The sequence below is a fragment of the Ursus americanus genome, chromosome 14 (genome assembly GCF_024610735.1).
Source record: "Ursus americanus isolate L20-20 chromosome 14, mUrsAme1.1.p, whole genome shotgun sequence".
NCBI classification, from domain to species: domain Eukaryota; kingdom Metazoa; phylum Chordata; class Mammalia; order Carnivora; family Ursidae; genus Ursus; species Ursus americanus.
The window spans coordinates 40,927,498-40,954,012 of NC_142140.1; the positions used below are offsets into that span (position 1 = coordinate 40,927,498).

A 26,515-nucleotide genomic window follows, 5' to 3' on the forward strand; every position below is an offset into this window, starting at 1 on the left:
AGGGGGAGGGGCAGAGAGAGAGAATCCTGAAGCCGACTCCCCGCTGAGCAGGGAGCCCAATGTGGGGCTCGATCCCAGGACCCCGAGTTTACAACCTGAGCCAAAACCAAGAGCCAGCCATTCAACTGACTGAGCCACCCAGGTACCCCTTGATGCATTTCAAAGAAGTTGCAGCCAACACTTCACCTTACCTGTCATTAACCAGAGTTCCCAGAGTGCCTTAGTGCATGAAGGAAGGCCTCTGTGAAAAACATAAGATGTAAAATCACATGTACTGCGTGACCTCAAACATTAAAAAATGTATCAAAGAAATCCCTGAAGGAGATAGACCAAAGCGTGGTTGCCAATAGGTAGCAAGTGGTTTTTTGCTTTGTTTTCTGTTTTTTATACTTTTCCTTGCCGTCCTCACTTTCTGCAATGGTCACGTGCCCTTGTGTGCAGAGAGACAGAGACGGGGGAGCAGTTCCATCACAGTGTGCCTGAGAGTTCTGGCCTCCTGCCCACAGAACACCCCCCCCCCCGTCCCCCGGGAAGAGAGGCGAAGAGCCTGGTGGCTCTGGCCTCCTTTCCCCTCCCCTTCTGTCTTCAGGCCCAGTACCCCACCCCCCAAACCCGTGGCCTTCGAGGACTTTAAGAATGAGCGGGGCAGTGAGATCAACCGCATCTTCAAAGAGAACAAATCCATCTTGAATGAGCGGAGGAAAAGAGCCAGCGAGACCACGCAGCGCATCAATGCCATCAAGCGGGAGATGGACATGACCAAGGAGGCGCTGAATTTTCAGAAGTCACTCCGGGAGAAGCAAGGTGAATGTTGGTGGGAAGGTGGCTGGGGTCTGTGGGAGCTGAGCCATCCTGCTCTAAATGGGGCAGTCTTGAGCCCTGGAGGATGGAGATGGGAGGGGGCTGGCGGAGCATGTGGGGGTGTGGTCTTCACGCCTGTGTCATCATGTGGCTCTAATCAGCCCTGAGGAGCCATAGGCTCCTTCCCTGTCAGTCAGCCTTTGCCTGTGGGTCTCCCATTATTTTGTTGTCTCAGACCTAGGTGCTGGGCCTTCTCCCTGACATGTGCTCCTCTCAGCGGAGCAACAGGCCTTACAGAGGCTTCCCCAGGGAGATGGGCAGCTGGTGACCCCCACAAGGGCCCTACATCCTGGTGTGGTCTCCTCACTGCCCAGGGTAGTCTGATTGGCATGGGGGTGCTGGTTAAGACACAAGAAACCGAGGAGGGAAAGAGAATATGGGTCTAGGGAGGGCCTAGGGAGTCATTGTCACTGAGACCATTCCTCATGCCACACCCTCGACACCCATGCTGGCCTGACAAAGTCTCATCTCCTAAGGCAGGTGGTGTGGGAGGTCCTCAGGCTCGGTGAGCAGGGACCTCAGTGTGGGGAGGGTGCTCACCTGGTCACCCTGACCCTGGTGCCCTTGTCCCGGTGGCGGACAGTGCTCACCCTTGCCCTGAGGTGCTCTCACACCTTGAGTGTGCAGAGGACTCATCGGGGAGGGCTGGTCGAACACAGACTCCCAGGCCCCGACTACTGGTTCTAACTCAGGAGACCTGGAGCAAGGCTCAGAACCTGTCCTGAACTCATTTTAATGAGTAACCATCCCAACTCTTGAGGCCAGAGGTTCAGAAGCCACATTCTTGTTCACATTCCTGGTCCCATTGTCCTTCTCCCGACAGGGCACACTGGAGGTTACTGGGCTTTCCCTGGCTAAATCACAGCCCTGTTCCAGGTGGGCTTCCCAGGCGGCGACCTGTTGGGGCATCTCTAGATAGCATTTGTTTTATTTCTGTAGGCCAGGTGGACCATCTCGCAGTGAGATGTGCACTTCACTCATTCACTTCTCAGAGGGCAACTCCAAATTCTGGAGGCCACTCTGCTCATACCCTACAGACCAACCATGATACAGTATTCCAGAGGGATAGGCCTCCACAGGTCTGGGTACGGGGAAGGGCTAGTCATGGTGGCTCCAGACATGCCCCCACCCAGAACCTCCAGGGTGAGGGTCTTACAGAACCAAGGACTTCTTTGTCCCTTCTGCCCATACCTTCTTTGAATATGCAACTTATTACATATTTACATATCTTAAATAATATATATTCATGCTATGCTGACATATCATTTATGCCCAAATATACCTGAAAACAGATATTTTTAAAGAATGAGATGAAGATTAAATAAACAATATTTTAAAATAGTTAAAATCTGGGGGTACCTGGCTGGCTCCGTTGGAAGCGCACGTGACTCTTGATCTCAGGGTTGTGAGTTCAAGCCCCACCTTGGGTGTAGAGATTACTCAAATAAAAACTTAAAATAGAATAGGGGCGCCTGGGTAGCGCCATCGTTAAGCATCTGCCTTCGGCTCAGGGCGTGATCCTGGCGTTCTAGGATCGAGTCCCATATCGGGCTCCTCTGCTGGGAGCCTGCTTCTCCCTCTCCCACTCCCCCTGCTTGTGTTCCCTCTCTAGCTGGCTGTCTCTCTGTCAAGTAAGTAAATAAAATCTTTAAAAAAAAAACTTAAAATAGAATAAAACATTTAAAATTTTATCTATGAGTATAAAGAACATTTTTTAAAGACTTTATCTATTTATTTGAGAGAGAGCACAAGTGAGTGGCAGAGGGAGAGGGAGAAGCAGCTCCCCGCTGAGCAGGGAGCCCGATGCGGGGCTCGATCCCAGGACCCTAGGGTCATGATCTGAGCTGAAGGCAGGAGGTTAACGGACTGAGCCTCCCAGGAGCCCCCAAACAAACATTTTTGCTCTTTCCCCAACATCAGTTGTTTTCCATTTGGTGTTAAAATATCAAATAAAATGCTTTTATCTTGAGGGAATAGATGAAGTAAATTTGCTGTATGATTCATTTTGATCGACAGCCACTTCTTGGCCCAGAAAGGTCAGCAAATTTGGCATGTTAATTAGTGTTTTGTGAAAGAAAAATGAAAATCACTTGCAGTTTTTTCCTTGGTGATGGTCAGAGAACCCCCCGGTGGGACACAAAGTGTTCACAGTCTCTCCCCATGTCAACAGAACACTGTAAAGACTTTATTCTGTAGAGGACTTGTGTCTGTCACAGTGACCACACCGGAGACTGCCCATAGCACACAGACCAGGCTGCTCTGCACTGAAGGGGAAAGACCAGGGTGGCGGGGCCACTGTGTACCCCCCCCCTCTAGACTTCTTGAATTGGGACCAATTCGAGATTCCTAATTGCCTCTCCATAAATGGTGACAATGTACCCTAAATTTTTCCCAGTAAATATCAGTGGAAGGACACCTGGAGACTGGCTCGTGCACCCCTGCCGCACACCTCAGTCACATGGAGGACTCACTCTCCAGGGTTCCTGGGGGTAGAAACCCTACAGTCCTGGGGCGGTTGACATGATGCCTATGCTGAGCTTTCAAGGTCCCGTGGGCAGTGGCCCGATGAGTGAATGGCTCCACAGACCGTGTGATTTTGTCTTAACTCAGCAACCCTCATCTGACAGACCTGAAAAGCTCATGCAGAGACTGTAAGTGACAAATAGCACAACTGACCCCTCTCCTCCTGGAGCCTCTGACATGATGCAGATTTACACGCTCTGTTATGAGTAAGGAACGTCGCCCGAGTGCCTTGTGGTACTAGCCAGTGGTGGCAGTTCATGTATGTAACTCATAAAAAAGGGAAACATCCATCTCACCGAGGGACTACTGAACTATCTTTGGCCAGGGAGGTGTAATATCAAAGTTAAGTGTGCAGGGGCACCTGGGTGGCACAGCGGTTAGGCGTCTGCCTTCAGCTCAGGGCGTGATCCCGGCATTCTGGGATCGAGCCCCACATCAGGCTCTTCCGCTATGAGCCTGCTTCTTCCTCTCCCACTCCCCCTGCTTGTGTTTCCTCTCTCGCTGGCTGTCTCTATCTCTGTCGAATAAATAAATAATCTTTAATTAAAAAAAAAAGTTAAGTGTGCAGCATGGGCCATCTTTACCCTCTCCCCTGCCCACCTGTCCTGTAAAGTTGCCGGTGTGGCCCCCTCTGAGCTGAGCTCCTTCCGGTGAGACGTGTCCTGGTGGCCTGGCCCTCCTCGTGCTTTGCCCACCCCTGCCCCCACACCCCAGCCCTTCCTCTGGTCTCCGGTCATCGTGCTCTGCCAGCACTTTGTTCCCACTTTCCAGAATGCCTTCCTCCCCACGCCTCAAGTGAGCACCTCATTCTCCGACCTCCTGTGTCCCTGCAGGTGAGTATGAGAACAAGGGGCTGATGATCATCGATGAGGAGGAATTCCTGCTGATCCTGAAGCTCAAAGACCTCAAGAAGCAGTACCGGGCTGAGTACCAGGACCTGCGCGACCTCAAGGCCGAGATCCAGTACTGCCAGCACCTGGTGGATCAGTGTCGTCACCGCCTGCTCACGGGTGTGCCATTTGGGGAGGTCGGCTGACCACCTGAGGTCCCAGGAGGCAGAGGGCAAGGCCACCACCTGGGTTGTAGAAGCGGCTTCAGAGCTTCTCTCTGACAGAGGCTGGGTCTGGACAGGGGCTTCCGAAGCGTTTCCAGGACTCGGACAGCCAGAGGGGGAGATGGGAAAGGGTGAGACCCCAGAGCAGGAAGCGAACAGGGGGTGAGCCTGTGACAGGCCCACATAGATGCTTTACCCGCGTCCTCAGGGCCTCCCCAACACCTCACCGTGCTGTCTTCCTGCCTCCTCACAGAATTCGATATCTGGTACAATGAGTCCTTCTTCATCCCCGAGGACATGCAGGTGTCGCTGAAGCCAGGTAGCAGCATCCGGCCAGGCATGGTGCCTGTCAGCAGACTTGTGTCTCTGGTGAGTGGCACCGGGGCCACAGTGGGGACAGTGGATGAGCACAGAGTGGGGGGCAGTACCCTTTGTCCTCTGTTTTCTCCGCAAACATGCCAGTGTATGGGCTGCTCCCAGCCTCTCCCACAGCTGGCCCAGGCAAATGGACGGGTCCAGGTCTCTCCCCAGTTATGGAGGATGGGGACACAGAGCTGCCCTGATGCCCCCCACAAGCCCTGTCAGGGTAGATCCTAGCAATGGCAGGCTGAAGGGACTGCTGAGTTGAGCCACCCCTAGGGAGAAGATGACCAGGACAAGTTCAGCCAGCTACAGCAGATGATGCTGCCTGAGGGCCCTGACTCCATCTCCTTCTACAATGCCAAAGTCAAGACAGAACAGAAGGTAACTTGGGGGGGTTCATGTCTCCAGGAAGGTCGGGCGTCAGGGACCACATTATTAGGACACCCAAGATCACACTTCCCACTTTGGAGAGAGAAAGGAAGAATATGCCAGCCGAGGGAAATACAGAGTCGCCCAGAGTCAGTGGGTATCTGCTGCCCACTCTAGAGTCCTAGATTGGGTTAAACCCAACAGGGGTCCCACAGACCATGGCCAGGCTTGGAGATGGTTTTTGGGAGCTAAGCCGGTCCCTGTGTGGTTCACAGCCCAGGGCAGGGTCTGGGAATCTCCTGAGACCACTGCCTGTTGGGGACAACCTCTCCAGTGGGGGCGACCATGAACGGGAGGCAGGGGACAGAGGACCACATCGCTGAGGCAAAGCTAGACAGGGTGTTGGCCACAGGCTTGGCCTGCGCTCTCCTCCCTGAGCAGGTTGGGCTGGAGCAGAGAGGCTCGCTCTGCTGAGGCTCAGTCTGGAGCCAGAACACAGAGAGCCTGTGGTGGGAACTTATCTGTGCCCATAGGCTGTTCTTTTTTGTTTTGTTTTGTTTTTTTAAGGTTTTATTTATTTGAGAGAGAGAGTGTGTGAGAGCATGGGTGGGGGGAAGGAGCAGAGAGAGAGGGAGAAGCAGACTCCCCGCTGAGCAGGGAGCCCCTCGATCCCAGGTCCCTGAGATCATGACCAGAACTTAAGGCAGACACTTAACCAACTGAGCCACCCAGGCGCCCCCCACAGGCCGTTCTTATACAGCAGGTAGCAGGTGCGCTCGGGGAGACTGCCCAAGAGGGCACATCATTTAAAAAATACAAATACAAAATACAAATATAAATACAAATACCCAGTCTCCCACCCTCTCTGACAGGGAACCCCGTCACTTGTTCCTTGTGTTCCCATTGCGCATTATGCTGTATCTGGCCTTTCCCACTAAACAGTGTATCTGAAGCTCGTTCCATGTCAACCCACAGCTGCTTCTGGTCTCCTTTCTTTTTTTTCTTAAACCTGTGTCTAGTACTCCATCATGAGGATATATCAAAATGTATTTAACCCGTCTCATGTTGAGGAACGTTTGGGCGGTTCCATTTGTTTACAATACAAATACTGTGATAATTAACTTTGTACAAATGGCAAATTCACATGAGTGAATATATGTGAAAGTTATGTTTTGTAGAAGTGAATTTCTTGGTCACAAGGACATGTGTACTTTTAATGCTAAATCGCCTTCTTAGAGCTGGACCCCACCAGCTACAGCCTCATCATGAGATGTATTATCGTGCTTTTTGTTTTTTTCCAATCTGAAAGGTGAAAAATGTTCTCTCAAGGGAGCTTTAATTTGCATCTCGGTTATTATGAACGAAGTTGAGCTTCTCATATGTTTAAGTGCCATTTTAATTTCTTTTCCTGTAAATAGCCTATTTGTATTTGTGCCTACTTTTCTATTGGTTTTTGGTCTTTATTCTTATTAATTTGTAGGAAGTCTTGATATACTAGGAAGATTGACTCTTTAAGATATGAGTTGCAAATATTTTTCCCTGTTTGTAATTTGTCTTTTGTGTTTAGCTCTGGTTTTTTGTAGTTATTCTGTTTAGTTTTTTTAAAGATTTTATTTATTTATTTGAGAGAGAGAGAGTGCACACATGAGCAGGGGGAGGGGCAGAGAGAGAGGGAGAAGCAGACTCCCCACTAAGCTGGGAGCCCAACACGGGGCTTGATCCCAGGACCCTGGGATCATGACCCAAGCAGAAGGCAGTCACTTAACTAAGCCACCTAGGCGCCCCATTCTGTTGATTTTTATGAAATCAAGTGTATTACTCTTTTCTCTCTTGACTTCTGGATTGTGTGTTGTAATTAGAAAGCCCTTCTTCTGGGGCGCCTGGGTGGCACAGCGGTTGAGCGTCTGCCTTCGGCTCAGGGCGTGATCCCGGCGTTATGAGATCGAGCCCCACATCAGGCTCCTCCGCTATGACCCTGCTTCTTCCTCTCCCACTCCCCCTGCTTGTGTTCCCTCTCTCGCTGGCTGTCTCTATCTCTGTCGAATAAATAAATAAATAATCTTAAAAAAAAAAGAAAGCCCTTCTTCTGACTGAATTCATTCTTTGTACATTTATAGTTAAGCTGACATCTTTACTGACTTGTTCGATTTGTAACTTTTGTTAGATTGCAGATTCGGGTGTAGCAGGTCTAGGGTGGAGCCTCGAATTCTGCATTTCTTATTTATTACTTTATTTGAGAGAGAGAGAGAGTGCGCACAAGAGGGACCGAGGGAGAGGGACAGAGGGAATCTTAAGCAGGCTCCACACCTACCAGGGAGCCCGACTCGGGGCTTGATCCCGTGACCCTGAGATCCTGACCTGAGTTGAAATCACCATCGGGACACTTAATCTGCGGAGCCACCCAGGCGCTCCAAGATTCCGCCTTCCTGATTAGGCTCAGATGAAGCTCACACTGTTCATCCAGGACCACTCTTTGAGTAGCAGGCTGCAGAGCTCCTCTCCCTCCAGGCCTCTCTCTCTCCAGACCTGGCCTTCGCTTCTCCCTGAGGTCTACTCCTTCCCCTATCTGTTCTACCCACCTCACTTCTCATTCTCTTGCCCCAGTCTTAGCCCTGGCATGCTCCTGTTTTCCAAGACTTTCCAGCTCCAATGCCTGGTATCACCTGACTGCTTGCTCTGGGTCTCTCCGGAGGGAAAGCCTAGTTGACTCTTCTTGCGTTAAGTGTACATTCCTTGTCCAGTTAGCGGTGGCGTGGAGTAGGGGCACCTGCCCGCCCCAGCTGCCTGGCCCCACTCCTTCAGCAGAGAAGAGGATGGCTTTACCAGGCAGCCATTTAGCCTTATGCTGTGAGCATCAAGCCTTAATAACCCCTAAGGCTGGAGGGAGGCCCATATCAGTGGACAGGGCCCTGTCTCTCTGGAAAGGTTTGCTGGAAACCACTTTGTCTGGGGAAGGCGACCCTGGCTGAGCTGCTCCCATGGACCCTACTGGCTGACTCCAGAGAGCTTACTCAGTGTTGTTCATGAAAATCTCTCTGTGGGAAGACAGGGTTCTCCCAGAGCATCTGGGAAAGAATGGAGTAGGGGTAAGTAGGCCTAGATAGCCCAGCCTTAGGAATCATTTGACTGTGACTACCATGTAGGGGCTTCCTTCTCTGGTTACAAAGAGGCCTGCCCCTGCTGGGCTCAGTGGAGGGGGCACATGGTATGAGGTATGGGTCCAACTTTATTCTTTTGCAGATAGATATCCAGTTTTCCCAGTGCCAATTATTGTGGAAAAAAATTCTTCATTGAATTATCTTGTTACCCTTGTGGAAATTTAATTAACCATAAATGTGAGGGTTTAATTTTTGGACTCTCAGTTCTATTCCATTGATCTATATGTCTGTCCTTATGCCAGTACTATAATGTCTTGGTTACTGTAGACATTGTAGTTAGTTTTGAAATTACAAAGTATGAATTCTCCATCTTTGTTCCTCTTTTTTTTTTTTTTTAAGATTTTATTTATTTATTTGACAGAGATAGAGACAGCCAGCGAGAGAGGGAACACAAGCAGGGGGAGTGGGAGAGGAAGAAGCAGGGTCATAGCGGAGGAGCCTGATGTGGGGCTCAATCCCATAACGCCGGGATCACGCCCTGAGCCGAAGGCAGACGCTTAACCGCTGTGCCACCCAGGCGCCCCTGTTCCTCTTTTTCAAGACTGTTTTGACTATTCTGGGTTCCTTATATTTCCATACAGATTTTCAGACCAGCTTGTCAGTTTATGTAGAGAAGCCAGCTGGGATGGGGGTTGCGTAAATCTGTAGATTGCTTTGGGGAATACTGCCATATTAACAATATTAAGTCTTCGAATCTATGAACATAGGCTATCTTTCTATTTATTTGGGTCTTTAATTTCTTTCAGTGGAGTTTTATACTTCCCAGAGTGTAAGTTCTGTACTTAAAAAAAAAGAGTTTATTCCTAAGTATTTTATTCTTTTTGATGCTATTATGAATGGAATTGTATTTTAAATTTCATTCTTGGATTGTTCATTGTATGTGTCTAACAATACAACTGATTTTTGTATAATGATGTGGTATTCCTTCACCTTGCTAAACCCATTTATTAATTCTAATAGTTTTGTAGTGGATTCCTTAGGACTTTATACATACCAGATCATGTCATCTACAGCTACAAATAGTTTTACTTCTTCCTTTCCAATCTGATGCCTTTTATATCTTTTTCTTGCCTCATTTGCCTGGCTAAAACCTCTAGTACAAGGTTGAAATAAGAGATGAAAGTCGCCATCTTTGTCTTATTCCTGACCTTAGGGGGAAGGTATTCATTTTTTCACTCTCAAGTATGATATTAGCTGTGGGGTTTTCCTAGGAAAAAAAGAGCCTTAGAGCAGCACTTCTCACTCTGTGCTGTGCACATGAACCACCAGACTGTGAGAATACAGAGTCTGACGCAGCGGTCCTGGGGTGGAGCCCGAGAGTCTGCATTTCTGATAAGCTCCCAGCTGATCCCTATGTGGCTAGTCCCGGGAACATGCTTTAAGTAGCACACTTTGAAGCTCATTATTATGGAGTGCCTGGCTGGCTCAGAAGAGCATGCAGCTCTTGATCTCAGGGTTGTGAGTTTGAGCCCTATATCGGGTGTAGAGATTACTTAAATAAAATCTTTTAAAAAATGGAAGTTCCTTCTTAGAATCTTTTATCAGGGTGAAAAAGTTCTCTTCTATACCTAGTTCATTAGTATTTTTATCAGGAAGGGATATTGGAGCCTTATCTTTTTGAATGCTGTCTTTTTTAGGGTTCTGATTAGATGCATATTAGACTTTCTCATTATGTCCTCTGTATCTCCTAAAATCAGTCATTTCTTCCAGCTCCTCATCTTCATACTGTAATTTGGGTAATTTCTTTACATTCCTGTTTCAGTTTAGTAATGCCCTCTTCAGCTATGTCTAATCAGCCATGTCTAAAAATTCTATTTGGTTCTTCTTCAGATTTACTTGGTCATTTTTTATAAATTCTTATTTCATGCTTAAAAAAAAATAACTGAGATATAATTTATATACCGTAAAATCCACCCATTTAGAGTGTACAACTCAGTGGTTTTTCATATACCCACAGTTAAATGCAACCATAACCACAGTGAATTTTAGAACACTTTTTTCTCTGTTATTTTACTCCTAAATATTTCAGTGTTTATTTTTTAAGAACAAGTACATTCTGGGCGCCTGGGTGGCTCAGTCATTAAGTGTCTGCCTTCGGCTCAGGGCGTGATCCCAGAGTCCTGGGATCAAGCCCCATATCAGGCTCCTCCCCTGGGAGCCTGCTTCTTTCTCTCCCACTCTCCCTGCTTGTGTTCCCTCTCTAGCTGGCTGTCTCTCTCTCTCTGTCAAATAAATAAATAAATCTTAAAAAAAAAAAAAAGAACAAGTACATTCTCTTACATAATCATGATATAGTCACTGAAATCAGGAAAATTAACAGTGGTGCAACAATATTATTTATTTCAAAGTTCATATTCAGCTTTTGACAGTTGTCCTAATGATGTCCTTTATAATTATTCTCCCTTCCCACCCTGGTCCAGGATCCAGTCTAGGATCATACATTACATTTAGTTGCCATGTCTCCTTTAATCCAGAACAATTGCTGTCTTTCCTTGTGTTTAGTGATTTTGATATTTTTGAAGAGTCCAGGCCAGTTTTGGTTGAATGTCCCTCAGTTTAGGTTTGTGTGGTGTTTTCTAGTGATTTATATTCAAGTTATGATTTTAGGCCAGAATACCACAGAAATGATGTCATGTTCTTCATGGTACATCACATCCAGAGGTGCCTTAGTCAGCTTGGGTGCTATGACAAACCACCATAGGCGAGGGTCTTAAACAACAGACATCTCTTTCTCTTGGTTCTAGAGGCTGGGAAGTCCAAGATAAAGGTGCTGGCAGATTTGCTTCTTGGTGAAGGCCTCCTGGCTCGTCAACAGCCATCTTTTTGCTGTGTGCTCACATGGCTTTCGTGGGCATGTGTTTGTGGAGAGAGCGCGCTCGCTCTCTTCCTCTTTTTATAAGGACACTAAACCATCCTGAGGAGCTCCACCCTCATGACTTAGTCTGCATCTGATTACCTCCCAAGGTTTCCCACTTCTTAATACCATTACAGTGGGGGTTAAAGCTCCAACAAATGTATTCTGAGGGGGTATAAACATTCAGTCCGTAACAGGGGGGCACAAGATGTTGCTTTGTCCCATTATTGGCGAGGTTACTTTTGATCAGTTGGTTAAAGTCACTGTGTATGTTGAAGAAGAGGACCAAAAGGTCTTTGGCTTTGGAGAAAGAACTTCCAGAATTGTATTCCTTATTGTAAATTGTTGTAAACTTGTTTCGACTGGCATAAATTATTTCAAGATCACAGAAAAGGTGAACCAAAGTGATTTGCGTGGTTGCCACCATGAATTTCTCTCTTGATATTACAGACAAACCTTGTGTTTTCTTTAACTACTTCCAAAGTCTCAGATAAACATTTAAATTCTAAATCGTTCAACAGAGGAATCCTGCATTTCTATAGTCAGTTATATTCTCCCACCCTCCCCGAATCTCTAGGAGAACTCTCTGCATTGGACATTTCTTTTGTTGAAGACATGCCCATGCCCATGCTTTATATGCAGAAGTTGCACTGCAGTCATTCCATCTTACATCTATTTAAACCTTTCACATATATTTTTACACATTAAATAGATAGGATCAGATTTTTCAAGGTCGAAACGTTTTGCATTTTGCTGAGTTTCTTTCATGGTGGCTTTTATTCGTGTGTGTGTGTGTGTGTGTGTGTGTGTGTGTGTGTGTGTGTGTGTGTTTAAATCATAAGTTCATATTTGACCTGAAGCTGTAGAAGTCCCGAATGCACCAGTACGTTCTCTCCTCCTGACAGTGTTTGCACTTGCTTCTGCAGTTAGCCCTGGGGCACTGCCAACGCAGGACCATTTTAACCTCCTTCAAAAATTCCAATGTGAGTGGGGCCTGGCTGGCTCAGTCGGTAGAGCACACAACTCTCGATCTTGGGGTCGTGAGTTCGAGCCCCATGTGTGGTGTAGAGTTTACTTAAAAAAAAATTACAACGTGAGAAAAGATTAATATCCAGACTATATAGAGAACTTTTAAAACTCAAAAATGGGCCAAGAATAGGCATTTCTCGAAAAAATGTATATATATATATATATATATATATATATATTTCATGTGGCCGGTACGCACATGAAAAGATGCTCAAGGTCACAGATCATTAGGGAAAGGACATCAAAACTAAAAGATAACCACCTCGTACCCACTAGGATGGCAACTGTCTAAAAGCCAGAGAATAACAAGTGTTGGTGAGGACGTGGAGACATTGGAGCCCTAGTGTGCGTGCTACGGGTGGGAATGTAAAATGTTACAGCCATTAAGTGAAACACGCCAGTCACCAAAAGGCAAACGCTATAGGATTCCACTCACGTGACGTACTTGGAGTCGCGAAAATCAGAGACAGGAAAGAGAATGGTGGTTGCCAAGGGCTTGGGGAGGGAGGGAATGGGGACTTAGTGCTTAATGGGTATGGAATTTCAGTGTTGCAAGATAAAAAGAGGGAGATGGATGGTGGTGTGGTTGCATGTTAGGAATGTATTTAATACCACTGAGCTGTACACTTAAAATAGTTAGGATGGTAAGTTTTATGTAGTGTGGATTTTACCACAATAAAAACATTCAGTTCCCCACACTGTGGAGGGGCTGGATTCATACCCACATTTCTGGTTGGGTTTTGCATTCGCTTACTTACTGCCCAGTGTTTCTATTTCTGCGTGCTTTCCCCACCTGCTTTCTGAGAGCCCAGCAGTGCATTGATAGGGAAGCATTTGTGAACATTTAGTTGGTTTGTGGAAGGAGGGCCCCCCAGAGTACATGTGTGCCCACGCCTCTGGAGATACAAACCTCTTCTTTTCTTTTTGAACCTAAATCTTGCCAGAAATTTTCAAGTGGGCCCTTGAAACGTATATGTTCCTTTACACCTGCCTGCCACTCCATTTTTGGGGGCACCTGAGTGGCTCAGTCGGTTCAGCGTCTGCTTTTGGATCAGGTCATGATGCCAGGGTCCTGGGATTGAGCCCCATGTCAGGCTCCCTGCTCAGGGGGGAGCCTGCTTCTCCCTCTGCCCCTCCCCCCGCCCCCACTCATTCTCTCTCTCCTCTCTCTCTCAAATAAATATCTTTAAAAAAATTTAAAACACATGCCTGCCACACCATTTTAAAACAGTTTTACACACTTTCTTTAGGACAAAAGAATGAAAGGGGATGAATGGAACAATATTTCTCATAGAATTGGGGCTGGTCAGAGGGCATCCTTGCTCCCAAACTGTGATGTTTGCAGGAAGAATGATGGGGTGGATGCAAGTGGCATGGCTTCTGAGTCTTAAGTCTTTACTTCTTAATCAATTCCTGTTTTTTCCTCTTTTCTGTGTCCAGCACAATTACTTGAAAACCATGATGGGCCTTCGGCAGGGACACAGGAAGTAGGGACTCCTCGCCAGTGCCTTAAAGGACAAGACTCCCAGGAACTCCCGCCTGCTCTAGTGGGGCCGCTAAACCACCAGCCCAGAGCTCCAAACGCTCTGCTCTGAGGCTGGGGCCCAGCGCAGAGAACTCACGACGGCCTGCCTCCCCACAGCAACATCCTTCGCGGGACACCCTTGCTCATCTTCCCAGAACACTTTTGGTTTCAATTCACTATCTTATGTGCAGGGACAGGATAAAATAACCTTCTAGTCTGGACTTTTGATGCTCACTGAAGAACTTGCTTTTTTATTTCCTGTCCAGGAGGATGTCTTCCCCGTGTACAGGTGGGGTCAGAACTGAGTCTCCAGTAAGGAGGTGAAAAAGTAGCTCAGCCACGCTCCTTGTGGCGTGGCTTTGTCCCACTGGCTGGCCCCTTTCCTTCCCTGGATGGACATCCTGGGGGTGAACTGGGCCTGAGCAGCCCCATTCTCACAGCTGCTTCAGGTTGTAGGTCCTCTCAGGGCATCCTCTCTGTGTTCCTGAGCCAGTGACGGCAGGAGGCCCTCCTTCCTCAGCAACCAGAAGAAGAATGGGTCTAGGTGGAAATGGCTGAAGGGCAGATTTTTATCTCACAATAAGAAGAGGCTTAAAATGAGAGCAGTCTTACGGGGAAGGTAGCAGCCAGGGCCCCACAGTAGGGGGCTCTCTGGCAAGGAGGTCACAGAACATGCATCGGATAGAAGGTTGAACTGGATGGCATTGGTCCAAAGACCCCGTGATTCTGACTCCAGCCCACCAGTGAGCAGATGGATGGGGGTTTGTGGAAGAGAGAAAGTAGAAAGGCAACCTTGAGGTCTCTGCCCTCTTCTAGTCACCCCTTTCTCTTTCATAACGGACACACAGCGATCCTAAAAGAGCTTTCAGAGACTCCTACTCCGCTGAGGCTTCGCAGAGCAGCTTTGAAGTGCCCAACTTCATCCCCCTGGATGACACACAAGGGGACTGTCACTGACCAACCCTAATGGTGTGCACACAGCCCTCTTGGTCGGTCCTCACATTTCCTTTGATTGTGGCCAAATAGACAAGTCTGCCCAGGCTCTGCCTACCCTCCCAGCTAGTGGAGGCCTTAAGCAGAGAGTTCTGATTTTTTCTTGGCTGCCCCTCCTCTTACCAGGACTTGTTTGGGGTTCCCAGGTCTTTGGGGCATCTCAGGAAATGGGACATAGCAAACAGGTTACAGCATCTTGTTGGGGCCACAGGAAGCAACTGTTTGTGGCAGTACCAACCCCCTTCCCTTCATTCCCTGCCACAGGCCGGAATGGCATGACCATGCTGGACATCACTCCAAAGGATTCCTAGACAGCCGGTCTTGGGGCCTGCCGGCCAGGGCGAGCTAGGCCTCTGTCATGCAGTTGGGCACATTCGTCTTTAGCTCTTTCATTACCACGTAGGCCTGTTTGCTGCAACATGAAACAAGTCATCAGTGTGGGCAGAGCCACAGGAATAAACCGGGACGGTGCTCGGTAGATCACCGCTCACACAAACTCCTCACGGGGGCAGGTGCTTCCAACGCGACAGGGAGCTAGGGGGCATCATGTCCACTCACATGGGTCTGTTGTTCTAGAGAATAGTTCCTGCTGAGCTAATCTGACCACCAAAATCACCCCTGAGGGGACTTCCAATTCCATCACGTGACAGATAACCTGACAACACTCCTGCTACAAACAGAAATGCTGGCTCAAGCAGAAGTTCTTTTATGTTTTATTTATTATTTTTAAAAGATTTTATTTGACACAGCACAAGCACAGGGAGCGGCAGAGGAAGAGGGAGAGGGAGGACCAGGTGCCCCGCTGAGCAAGAAGCCCGATGCGGGGCTGGATCCCAGGAGCCTGGGATCATGACCTGAGCCGAAGGCAGCCGCTTCACTGACTGAGCCGCCCAGATGCCCCTAGAAATTCTTTTAAATACAAAGCTAAATTTGCAGGAAAGGGAACTGCCAGGTGCTGCAGAACTGAAAACCCAGAGTGGTCAGCATGTGAACTGGCTGTGGCTGCTGGGGAAGGTGTATGAGTGGATTGCCGCCCATGGGTGTTAATGTCCACACAGAGAAATATGACTTGTGCCCATGCCCCATGGGAAGTTGGAAGTGGGACCCTCAGCATAAAGCTGGCACCTGGAAGGCTTCATCCTTGAGGAAGAGGTAAGCTAGAAAAAGTTATCCCACTTTTGGGGAAAAAGTTCCCAGGGATGACGGGGAACAGGTCCTGTGAGAATCTGCAACCAGGCACAGGTTTGGGATTCAGATTTATACTGTGTGGTCCAGGAACCACTAGACTGAGGAATTAGCCTAAAAATTAGTCCTAGGTGAAATACCTAGTAGAATCAAATAAAAAAAAATTTGCACCTGCCCTTCACCAAGCCACACAGCATCCCACAAAACCCCAGCAAACATGAGCGCCAAAGATTAAACGCATGTGTGTGCCCATGTGGAAACACCCTATCATAGTGGAGGCAGAATGAGAGCATGATCAGACAAATTACTGAATAAAGATTGTTTTAAATAAAGATGAAATTAGGAATCAATATGATAAAGGCTATCCAAATAAATCAGACTTCAAAAAGAATTTTTTTTAAAGATTTTATTCGAGAGAGCAAGAACAAGGAGATCACAGAGGGAGAGGGAGAAGTGGACTCCCTGCTGAGCAGAGAGCCCGATGCAGGGCTCAGTACCAGGACCCATGACCTGAGCAGAAGGCAGACGCTTAATGGACTGAGCCACCCAGGCACCCCGATCAGAGATTTTAAAAAGCAGAACTTCTAGGAATGAAAAAATGTTCTAAAAGTTAAAATGACAAACTAGAAACAGCAAAAGAGAGAATCCACGACCTGGATGTTAGATCTGAAGCTGCCTGGAATAGAGCATAGAGGGATGGCGAGAGAGAAAATTGAAAGTGTGGCTAAGAGATATGGTAGACAGAGTGAGAAGCGCCAGTATACATGTAATCACAGATCCAGAGGTGATCCCAGGGAGATCACTGTCTTGTGCACTCATCCAGTCTCCTGGCTTTAAGCGTCTATTCATATGCCAGTTCTCAATCTTACACGTGCAGCCTAGATTGCTCTTCTGAACTCCAAACCTGTATAGCCACAGCTAACTTGGCATCTCCATTTGAATGTCTGTTAAGACATCTACAAATCAGGGGTGCCTGGGTGGCTCAGTAGGTTAAGTGTCTGCCTTTGGCTCTGGTCATGATTTCAAGGTCCTGGGATTGAGCCCCATACTGGCTCCCTGCTCATCCGGGAGTCTGCTTCTCCCTCTCCCTGACCCTCCTCCCTGCTTGTGCTCTCATTCTCTCTCTCGTGTCTCAAATAAATAAAATCTTAAAAAAAGACATCTACAAATCAGCATATTTAAAACTAAATGCCTAGGGGCACCTGGGTAGCGCAGTCGTTAAGCGTCTGCCTTCCGCTCAGGGCGTGATCCAGGCGTTCTGGGATCGAGTCCCACATCGGGCTCCTCGGCTGGGATCCTGCTTCTTCCTCTCCCTCTCCCCTGCTGTGTTCCCTCTCTCACTGGCTGTCTCTCTGTCACATAAATAAATAAAATCTTTAAAAAAAAAAATAAAACTAAATGCCTAATTGTCCACCAAATATGCCCCACCCACAATTTCCCTTATCTCAGCCCAATCACTCAGGCTAAATCCTTAGTTTTATACTAAACTCCTCTTTTCCTCTCTCACCCCACATCAAATCTGTCAAGAAGTTCAATGGACTTTACCTTCCTACTGCATTAAAAATCTGACCACTCCTCCCCACTTAGATTGCCCCAACTCTGATCTAAGCCACTGTCCTGTCTTGCCTGGATATTGCAGCAACTTCCTGTGTCCTCGCTTCCTACCCTGCTCTTCTATAGTCCATTTCCCAAACAGCTGCCTGGTTGATCCTTTTGAAATATAAGTTTGACCACATCACACATCTTTGCAGACTTCAAATGGTTCCTCTTTCTCTCAGAGTGAAACCCAATTCCTTAAAACAACTCGAAGGCCCTTCATGATCTTGCCTCCTGTGACTTTACTCTCTCTTCTCTTCTGCCCCCTTGCTCAGTGCCCCAGCCATGTGGATCTCCTCCCTGTTCCTCAGACATGCTAGGCAGCTCCTGCCTCAGGACCCTCGTACCGGCTGTTTCTTCTGCCTGAAATCTTCTCCCAGATGTCCACACGGCTCAGTCTGACTTCCTTCAAGTCTGCTTAAATGTCACCTGTAGCAGATACTGTCATGCCTGCATCCTAGACCCTTGCACTTGCCATTCCTGCTAGTGGGTTCCTACTGAAAGCATCTGTGACTTTCTGCATAAAGGCTTTCTCAACCGTGGGACCTATTTCCTGCAAAGGGGGCCCGAATGCCAGGGATTAACACACTGAGGAGCAACCCTCAACCGATGAGTTGGTGGAACAGTACCCTAACCTCTTCCTTGCATGCAACATCTCTGAGGCATGTTCTCCACTATTTCCTGGGACTTCCCAAGAAAAGTACAAATTCACACACAGATGAATGGAACCAAAGGGGGAAAAAAAAGGGTTGCTACATTTAGTGGAATTATCAGTGAAATATCACAAAATACTTAAAGGAGTTAATGATGTAATTTTTAATCATATATAACAGTATAATGAAAAGGAAAGATGGGATCAATATAGCACCCAAGCATTCTTTCTGAAGTCTAGAGAGTCAAAATAGAACAAAGAACTCTGGGTAGTCCTTCCTGACCTCCGTGATCTTTAATCTGCAGGGTTCAGATACCTCCGTTGCTGTTTCCTCTGGCATCATATGGAGATTCCAATCCACTTGCCACCACCACCCCCAGCTGGGCCTGGGAAGTCTCACTTTGGACTTGACTCTTGCTAGCCAGCTGCATTTTCCAGAGGCAATACATTATAGTGGTAGAGCACAGGCTTTGGGCCAAGACATACGAGTTTAAATTGGGACTCCATATCGTTCTGGCGTGGGACCTTGGGCAAGTTGTCCAATTTCCCAGCCTTTTTTCATGTGTAAAACAATGATTAATAACCCTGGGACTGTGTATGTCTAGTGCACAGCAGGGCCTCAACCAACTGAAACTACCACAACATTAACAATAATAAAGTGCCCAGCATTATGTATGATAGATGGTAAACATACATACACCCCCAATGTTAGGCTTCCTTTCCAGTCCCCAAAATGGATTTTGAATTTGAAAAGGCAGCATTCAGATTGGCATTATCTTTCTCTAATTAATCCTGACTGTGATGGCTTTTAAAGACCAAAAGCTCAAGTACAGAGAAGTAGCTGCTAAAAATATCCCCAGTGTCATCCTGGGCGGTGTTACTGGAGGTCAAGTGTCTTGGGTCAGGGAAGTAGTAGTCCCACTGTAGACCACATCTGCCAGGCTGCTTTGGAACTTCAGGGTGGGGGCTGGAGGTAGCGTTTTTGCTGGACAGACTCCCCAGGGGAGGGCGACCAGCATCATGAGAGGCTGAAAAAACTGTTAAGCAAGGAATAGTCACAGAAATTAGAGACATTTAATCTGAAAAGTGAAGTCCAAAGTGGGGGGGAGCACAGATTTTCTGTCCTTTCAGGAGGAAAAAAAACAGGCGAGTTTTCCAAACCTGGAATGGATGGTCTTGGCGCAAATTGGGCCCCCAGTCCCTGGAGGATGCAGGCAGTGTCTGGGCAGCCCCAGTCAAGGTCCGTGTGAAAGAAATCCTCAAACCAGGAAATAAGGACTTGGAGGCCTCTAGGTTCCTTCTAAATCTAAATCTTGTGATTCTATAAAAGCAGCTGTGGAAAGTTATTTAAAGTATCAACTGAAAAGCATATCATATACATAGATACATTTATATTTGAATAAAAAAGACTAAAATGTCAAAAGGTCAATGGTTGTTTCTGGATGAAACTAGATTTTTTTCCCCTTTTGAATTTTTAATTTATTAAATATTAATTGCTTTTATTAACAAAAATATCAAATTTAGAAAATATTTTAATAAGAAAAACAGTCTTTCTAACGAGCAGCTCAGCTTTAACAATAAAGGGAGAGGCACTCCATTTGCAGGAATATAGCCACAAATGGGTACATGTCTTAAATGTAGGGAACGGGTTTACCTGGAGGCTGGCCATGATTGTGTGATTTGATGACCAAGTGGCTTGTTAAGAAATGGATTTCTAAAAAAAAAAAAAAAGAAAGAAAGAAAAGAAAGAAATGAATTTCTGAACGCAGGTGGGATTTTCCTGTTACAAGTCGCTTGAAGGAGAATCTTCTCTGTCCTGAAAAGCTGTAAAAGGCATTAATGAGGCTGGGGTTTTGCGTGTGTGGAGCAGACAAGTGCTATTCTTAAACTTGGGGATGATTTGTTATGGGGCTGTGCCCTGGCCTTCTGCAGAAGATGGGAAAGCTGAAGGAGGGGCCTGGAAGGCTCCCAGAGAGGCTGGAAAGATAGAGAACACAGCCATATGGGGCCAGGTATATGAGAAAGGAACACAGGATGTGAGAACTCCTAAGTCCAGATGCCGCCACTCAGGGTCCAGGACCTTGGGTGCTCTTCCTTCTCTGAGTCTCAATCTCTGCATCTGTAAAATGGACGCAGCAGCTATCACTACCCTCTCCGGTTCAGGGATGCTAAAAGGATCACAGGAGATAATGTCTATGAAGACATTACAATGTCTAAAGCCTTCCATTAATATCTGTTATTATTCCTGTTCCCTCAGAATGGCAGGAAGCTATATTAGGTAAGAATCCCTTCTGTTGGGGTTAGAGCCTCAGAAAAGAGTGGGAGTTTTGACACCTAGTAAGAGCATTAAAAAGTCCCAGGGGTATAGGAAAACGTGGGTGGTGGTGGTGGTGGCGGTGGCGGTGGTGGCAGCGGTGTTCAAGTCTAAGAAAGCTTTTGGACCTGAAACGTGAATTTATTCAAACCGGACAAGAACCCAGGATCTCGTGAAGCATGGATGGATGACTGGATGTTAGTGAGAGGACCATCTAATGGTATTTAGGTGTTTCCATTCCTTTAAGTCTTTTCTTCTAAATTTTGTTACCATCTGTTTGAATATGCTAATATTAGTCAAGATGTATAATTAGCTCCTGTAACAAGCCTCGTGGTCTTCTGCCAGTGCCACTGTCTTGAAAAGCTCCAGAGGCAGAAGATGGATTATGAGCCCTTCCCTTGATGGTTGGCAATCCTGTGATCCTGGGGGCCTGTGATTCTAGGTCAATCCCCCCCCCCCAATAAAACAAACCAAGAATCCAAGGGCAAAAAAGATGCAGATTATTACCTTAAACATTATTTTAAGATTGGACTCTAAACTGAAAAAGAAAAAAGTGTTATGTACATGCAAAAACAAAAATTAGCCAATAAAGAAAAAGAGAAGTGCATTTTTTTGAGTTCTGACACAGCTGTTCTTATCCCTGGCTGCATATTATAATCACCTAGGGTGCTTCTATCAAATACTGAGGCCTAGGCTGCATCCTAGACCCATTAAATCAGAGCTTCTGGGATCAGGGCATCAGTATTCTTTAAAACCTCCCCAGTGATTCTAATGTGTAGATTGAGTTGAGACCACCCTGGTAGGAGACCTGGACATTTATTTTTCACCTCTGGTACGTTCTTGTTTACCTAATATGGTGATAAATTGTTGATTAACCTTAATTAGCTATTATTTAATATCATATATTGTCTTAGAAACAAGCACAGAAGCTTCTCTGCTGATTAACTTTCAATTCACAAACTTCCATAGTTTCTGATTATAAAAATCCGAATACTCAAAGGTAATACCTTGGCACTTGTATGTTTCATATGCTGCACAGGTGATTCTGATTTGCAGTCAAGATTGAGAGACGTTGTTGCAGGTGCTCCATAAACATTTAAACAGATGGGTGTGCTTGACTGGACAGGTGTATGAAGGGGTGGGTGGGTGGATGGGGATAGATCAGGGATTCTCAACCTTGGCACTACTGACATCTCAGGTCAGATAATTACTTACTGGGAGTGAGCCTGTGGGTCGTAGGATGTTTTTTTTTTTTTTTTTTTTTTTTTTAAAGATTTTATTTATTTATGTGACAGAGAGACAGCCAGTGAGAGAGGGAACACAGCAGGGGGAGTGGGAGAGGAAGAAGCAGGCTCCTAGTGGAGGAGCCTGATGTGGGACTCGATCCCGGTACGCCAGGATCACGCCCTGAGCCGAAGGCAGACGCTTTAACGACTGCGCTACCCAGGCGCCCCTTCGTAGGATGTTTACCAGCATCTCTGGGCTGTACTCACAAGACGCCAGAAGCATCCCCCCAGTTATACAGTCAGAAATGTCTGCAGACATCTCCACCTGTTCTTTAGCAACAGAATCACCCTGGGTTAAGAACCACTGGGGTAGCGAATGGATGGGTAGAATGGAAGGATGGGTGGATAGATGGAAGTATGGACAAATGGTTGGAGAGGAGGATGGATTATATTCTCCTTTGAACTAGCTGTAATGTGAGTGGTGTCCTCATTAATTAATGAATTAAAAAATCTTTGGCACATGTTCATTTTATAGCTGTATGATAATCATGATTACAACTTCTTTGAAAAATTCTCCTCTACCAACAGATAAATGGGCATTCTTCATCAGTGTTGGAGAATCAATTGGCTCATGTTTTCTGGAGGACTATTAGGCAGTGTATCTCCAGAGCCTTAAAATATACATATTGGTACAGTATGTACCAATATATGTATACATTAGTACCTACATTTTAGATAAAAATTTGACAAACCTTAAAACTTAATTGTGTCTACCAGAGTTATAGTACAAACACATTTTTCTCAAATGCAAATGTCAATTATTATTTTATTTTAAAATAATTATAATTTATTATAATTACATATTATATTTATTATAATGCATATATTATAAGATATAATACATGACATGTGGTTATATATTATATAACTTAATTGTATAATTACTTTAACCCCCCCACCAAAAGAAACCTTGTCAGAGACAATCCACTCTTTGTTATAAACTTCTTTTCCAGCCCCTCTGTCAACAAAAGCCTTCCATTTTGCATAGCTCCTTGGAGTTCCTTTCTTTTTTCTTTTTTTTTTTTTTTTAAGATTTTATTTATTTATCAGACAGAGATAGAGACAGCCAGCGAGAGAGGGAACACAAGCAGGGGGAGTGGGAGAGGAAGAAGCAGGCTCATAGCGGAAGAGCCTGATGTGGGGCTCGATCCCTGAATGCCGGGATCACGCCCTGAGCGGAGGGCAGACGCTTAACCGCTGTGCCACCCAGGCGCCCCTTGGAGTTCCTTTCTACTTGCTGAATGCTGCTGCCTGATTCATGAATCAATGAATAAAGCCAATGAGATACTCCAATTTACTCAGCCGAATTTTGTTTTTTTCACAGCTTTCAGCAAAGGTGAGTGGAAAAGCCAGACTTATTTCCATAGGTTCTGTAGTAAAGAGTTCAGCTGATGGTGATGTCCTCAAGTTACCAAAGTTTCCTCCTCTCTGGTAGTATTTGGATAAAGATTTATCTCCTCTATAATTCCTGGAACTTGAGGTTAGGGTGAGGATCCAATTTCTTTGAAGCAAACACGCAACTGCCGAGCTGTGCTTTACTTGGAGAGGTCACGTATTAGGTGCAACACTGGTACTTCCACGTACGTTTTTAAAATTTCTAATAGTTTCCCATTATACCATCCTTTGACCTTGGACCTTGAACTGTGGCTGTGGAGCAGTGTGAGTCGTTTTTAAGGTAACAAAATTGTCCTTGAGTACCGTGTGTACTCAGCTGCCATTGCATACACAACAATTTTAGCATCTTCCCTGGAGTGGGAATTTGGAGAATCTCTACAGCAGACTTCACAGGAGACATCCTAGCACTCTCAAGGTTACTTCTCTTGAGCGCAGACTCTCCAAAAGACTGCCTGAAAAGCTATTTATCAAGTAGAGCTAAATTTATTAAACTTGCTGCAGTAAGGATCCCAACTTGAGAAAGTCCTAATAATTTCTCAGAAGGGGAAGTTCAGAAGAGGATATTTATAGGGTGTTAGGGCCTAAACTGGGTGATTTTAAGGAGGGTCTTGCAAAGCAGGAAACTGATTGCGATTAGGCAGAGTTTATAACAACAACTTTGCCTTGGTAGGCACGTTGGGGCAACAATCTTTTTTTTTTTTTTAATTTAAATTCCAGTTAATTAACATAGAGTGTAATACATAAGTTTTAGGTGTAGAATTTAGTGATTCAACACTTCCATACAATACCCGGTGAGGCAACAATCTTTCAGTAAGTCTTAATGAGTAAAATGCTAGTTTTAGTAAGTAAGCTCTTTTTGTTACTCCTAGTTTTCTGGGATTAAATATTTCTTGGAGCAAAGAGCTAAGCTATTTTTGCTTGTCCCCAATATTATTTAATACAAGGACAGGAAAGTATGCCTGGTATTTTTTAACCCAGAGACAGGAAATTAAGTTGGTTTTAGTTCTCTTTATCAGGTTCCTGCAAACTACTTTTGTTGTAAGCAGCCATTGGTTGCTATAAGTCTTATGCTGGTATTATTATTAAAAAATAGTGACAAGTCTTCTTGTTGTACTTAACACCTAATGGCCACCATTTCGTCTTGTTTGAGCAACTTGTAGAAGCATGACAAGGCAGTTCCCAAATCTCTCACAGGTCAGGTAATGTCTTTGCCTGAAGAAAAACGGTGAAACCAGCCCACTCTCTGCCTTTGACCAGGAATTCCGTTAACAGCCTGATGCACTGAAGGGACTGTCAATAAATATCTAAAGGGCGGGAACAAAACTCTGCACGACTCCAAAAACACTCATGGTCTTTACCATGATTGTCCATCCCATAAATACTTACTTAGCCAGGTTCACTCTGTTGTTAGACTCGGAAATCTCTTGTGACTATTAGTTTTCTATTGCTGCTGTTATAAATTACCACAAATTTAGTAGCTTGAAACAATACAAATTTATTATTTTACATTTGAAGTCTGACAGGGGGCTAAAATCAAGGTGATAGTAGGGAAGAATCCATTTCCTTGCCTTTTCCAGATTCTACAGGGAGCCTACATTCCTTGGCTCATGGCCCTGTTAACCTTAAAAATAAAACTGCCAGTTATTTTACTGGTAAAAATGAGTTTAAGAAGAGCAGAAAATGTCACTCTGGCAGAGGCAGGCTGCGGGCAAAACCCTAGGCCAGCCCTGCAGAACAAAGGAGGGGAACCCTCTTTTATAGATAGAGGAAAGGGAAAAGTAGGGAAAGCTGTTAGAAACAGAAAATCCACTGGACTAAACTAGGAGTCCAAAGTAAAGTGGCTTCTCATTGGCTGGGCTGTGACACTCTCTCATTGGCTGGGCTGTTGCCAGGAGAGGAGGATAGCCTTTCTTCCTCCTGCTGCGGTAGTAAAGTAGTAGGTGCATCTCTTCCTGTTGGGTCTGCAACTGAGGAGTGACTCCTCATGAAGGCTCCCCCTACTGGCCTCCAGACTCCATTCTAAAGGAAGTTTACACTTCATTCATTTTCACAGCCACCCCCCCCCTTCCATCTCCAAAGCCATCTCTCTGACAATTCTTCCACAGTCATGTCTCCTTCTGACTATCCTTTTCTTCTTCCACTTTCAGGGACCATTCTTATTACAATGTCCCCATCTGGATAATCTAGGATAATTTCTTTATTTTAAAACCAACTGGTTAGCAAACTTGGTTCTATCTGCAACCTTAATTCACCTTTGCCATGGAATCTAACATCTTCACAGGTTCCAGGGATTAGGACTTAGGACATGGACATCTTTGGGGAGAGGGGCATTATTCTACCTACCACAGTTATCACATGAAGAAGGAGCTTGGCTGACTAGATGGACTTGCTGATGTCCAGGGCTACCAGGTATTCACTGGTGACAAGGTCAGGGAGGTCAGAAGTGATCATGAGGTAGGCATTGTGCTATTTGGGTAAAGCCAAACTCAAATATCAGATCTTGGTAGAATGCCAAGGCTGAGACTGAACTTCAGTACATTCCTAACACCCTTTGACCCAGCAATCCACTTCTAGAAATTTATCCTACCAAACGACTCATACAACTGTCCACATTTATACAGACAAGAATATTTACTGCCACATGATTCCCATGAGAGAGAAACTACGGACAACTAAGTGCCTGTCCATATGGGAAAGGTTCATGAAAAATAGTACACTTTTATTCTGGAATACTTTGCAGCTTACATAAAGCGAGGTAAAATTACAGTTACCAACTAAGAGGATGTTCACGATGTGTTGTAGTTTTTTGAAAGAGCAAGCTGTGGAATAAAAGGCATAGTATGAAACCATTTTACCTTCTATAAATGGGGGTCTGTATGTGCACACATGTGAATGAACAAGCAGGGAAAAGGGCCTGGAAGGATATACACCTGTTAGCAATATAAAGTACTGTTTTGTCTAGATTTTTATGATGAGCATGCATCACTTTCATTTATCCCTTGACTCAGAAATTCTAATTCTAGGAATTTACTAAGGAAAACATCATGGCTATGAACAGAGATTTACCTGCAAAGATATGTACCTTTGTTAAGAGTGAACAATTGTTAGCACCCAAAATGAAGAGCGAATTGATTAAATGAGTTGTACGTTTATACTGTGGAAGAGTACACAGCCATTAAAAATAAGATAAACAAATATGCTATTGAATGAAAATATTAAAAACATATATAATGTGTTCCATTTCAAATACACATGCACATACAAATAAAAATATTATGCAAATATCATTAGTAGCTACTTCTGTGGGGTGGGGTAATGGGTGACTTTTACTTTCTTATGATTTTTTGGAAGAGAGGAA

General features: G+C 45.5%; 1 protein-coding gene and 1 long non-coding RNA gene across 3 annotated transcripts in view; one reads left to right on the top strand and one right to left on the bottom strand.

Moving 5' to 3' along the window:
* KIF9 (kinesin family member 9) overlaps positions 1 to 18,183 on the top strand; it is a 53,514-nt gene extending 35,331 nt beyond the window's left edge. For both annotated transcript variants that reach the window (XM_045778346.2, XM_045778345.2), the window contains 5 exons: positions 590 to 804; positions 4,218 to 4,394; positions 4,692 to 4,807; positions 5,078 to 5,182; positions 13,652 to 18,183. In XM_045778346.2, the coding sequence (XP_045634302.2) occupies positions 590 to 804; positions 4,218 to 4,394; positions 4,692 to 4,807; positions 5,078 to 5,182; positions 13,652 to 13,702 (664 nt within the window). In that variant the 3' untranslated portion in view covers positions 13,703 to 18,183. The remainder of the gene's footprint in view (positions 1 to 589; positions 805 to 4,217; positions 4,395 to 4,691; positions 4,808 to 5,077; positions 5,183 to 13,651) is intronic.
* Positions 18,184 to 18,302: 119 nt separating this feature from the next.
* LOC123779803 (uncharacterized) overlaps positions 18,303 to 26,515 on the bottom strand; it is a 36,233-nt gene continuing 28,020 nt past the window's right edge. The window contains exons 4-6 of the long non-coding RNA XR_006776291.2: positions 19,817 to 19,876; positions 19,324 to 19,495; positions 18,303 to 19,199 (exon numbers count right to left, since the gene is read on the bottom strand). This is a non-coding gene — a long non-coding RNA (uncharacterized LOC123779803). The remainder of the gene's footprint in view (positions 19,200 to 19,323; positions 19,496 to 19,816; positions 19,877 to 26,515) is intronic.